The sequence below is a fragment of the Bison bison genome, unplaced genomic scaffold, assembly GCF_000754665.1.
Source record: "Bison bison bison isolate TAMUID 2011002044 unplaced genomic scaffold, Bison_UMD1.0 scf7180017864384, whole genome shotgun sequence".
Classification (NCBI taxonomy): domain Eukaryota; kingdom Metazoa; phylum Chordata; class Mammalia; order Artiodactyla; family Bovidae; genus Bison; species Bison bison.
The window spans coordinates 1,334,636-1,335,468 of record NW_011494956.1 but is presented as its reverse complement, the minus strand read 5'-3'; the positions used below and the strand labels follow the sequence as shown (position 1 = coordinate 1,335,468).

At 35.2% G+C, this 833-nt stretch overlaps 1 protein-coding gene across 1 annotated transcript in view; it reads left to right on the top strand.

Annotated features, from left to right (window-relative positions):
* CPB1 (carboxypeptidase B1 (tissue)) overlaps nt 1–833 on the top strand; it is a 36,836-nt gene that overhangs the window by 20,133 nt on the left and 15,870 nt on the right. The window contains exons 7-8 of the mRNA XM_010858123.1: nt 241–351; nt 438–528. Coding sequence (XP_010856425.1) covers nt 241–351; nt 438–528 — 202 coding nt within the window. The remainder of the gene's footprint in view (nt 1–240; nt 352–437; nt 529–833) is intronic.

Below are 833 nucleotides of genomic sequence, written 5' to 3'. Positions count from 1 at the left end.
AAAAATAATATCTAAATGAGTTATGTGTGGATAAAATAGAGTACTTAGAGAATCAGAAATGATTTTTATCAAAACTATTAGTAATACTTTGCTATTTGCTTTTTATCAATATTAATAATCTCTACCTCAAAAAGGGTAACCACTTTTGTTATCAGAGTCAACATTTGTCCAGTCTATGTAAATTTCAGTGCATAATGCATACCATTTTCCATGAAATTCTGCTTTGTAATTTGTACACAGGCTGTTCGGACCTATGGACGTGAGATCCACATGACAGAATTTCTCGACAAGCTAGACTTTTATGTCTTGCCTGTGGTCAATATTGACGGCTACATCTACACCTGGACCACGGTATAAGAACCAATACTAAGAGGGGCTGATAAAATTAAAATTAGCCATTCTGTTATACTTGTCCTAACCACACACTGCACTTTCAGAACCGAATGTGGAGGAAGACCCGCTCCACCAGAGCTGGATCTAGTTGCACTGGCACAGATCTCAACAGAAATTTTGATGCTGGTTGGTGTAGTAAGTATCAGGCTGACCATTTCACTTGCATCGTGAAAAGCATAGGAAGTAAAATAACAGGAAAACACAACAGTGTCAAAAACAAGAAAAACTATAAAATTTTATACTTTCAATTTGCAGGTTTCTAAAAGCACAGACAATAACCAGTTTATATATTCAGTCAATAGAGATGCATTTCCTATTCTATTGTGTTCCCAGCTGTGTTAGATGCTGGAAACATAAGACTGAACAAACTAGACATAACCCTACTATTTGTGGGATGTACAACCTAGAGGAAATCATCATTAAATAATTATTTAAACAAA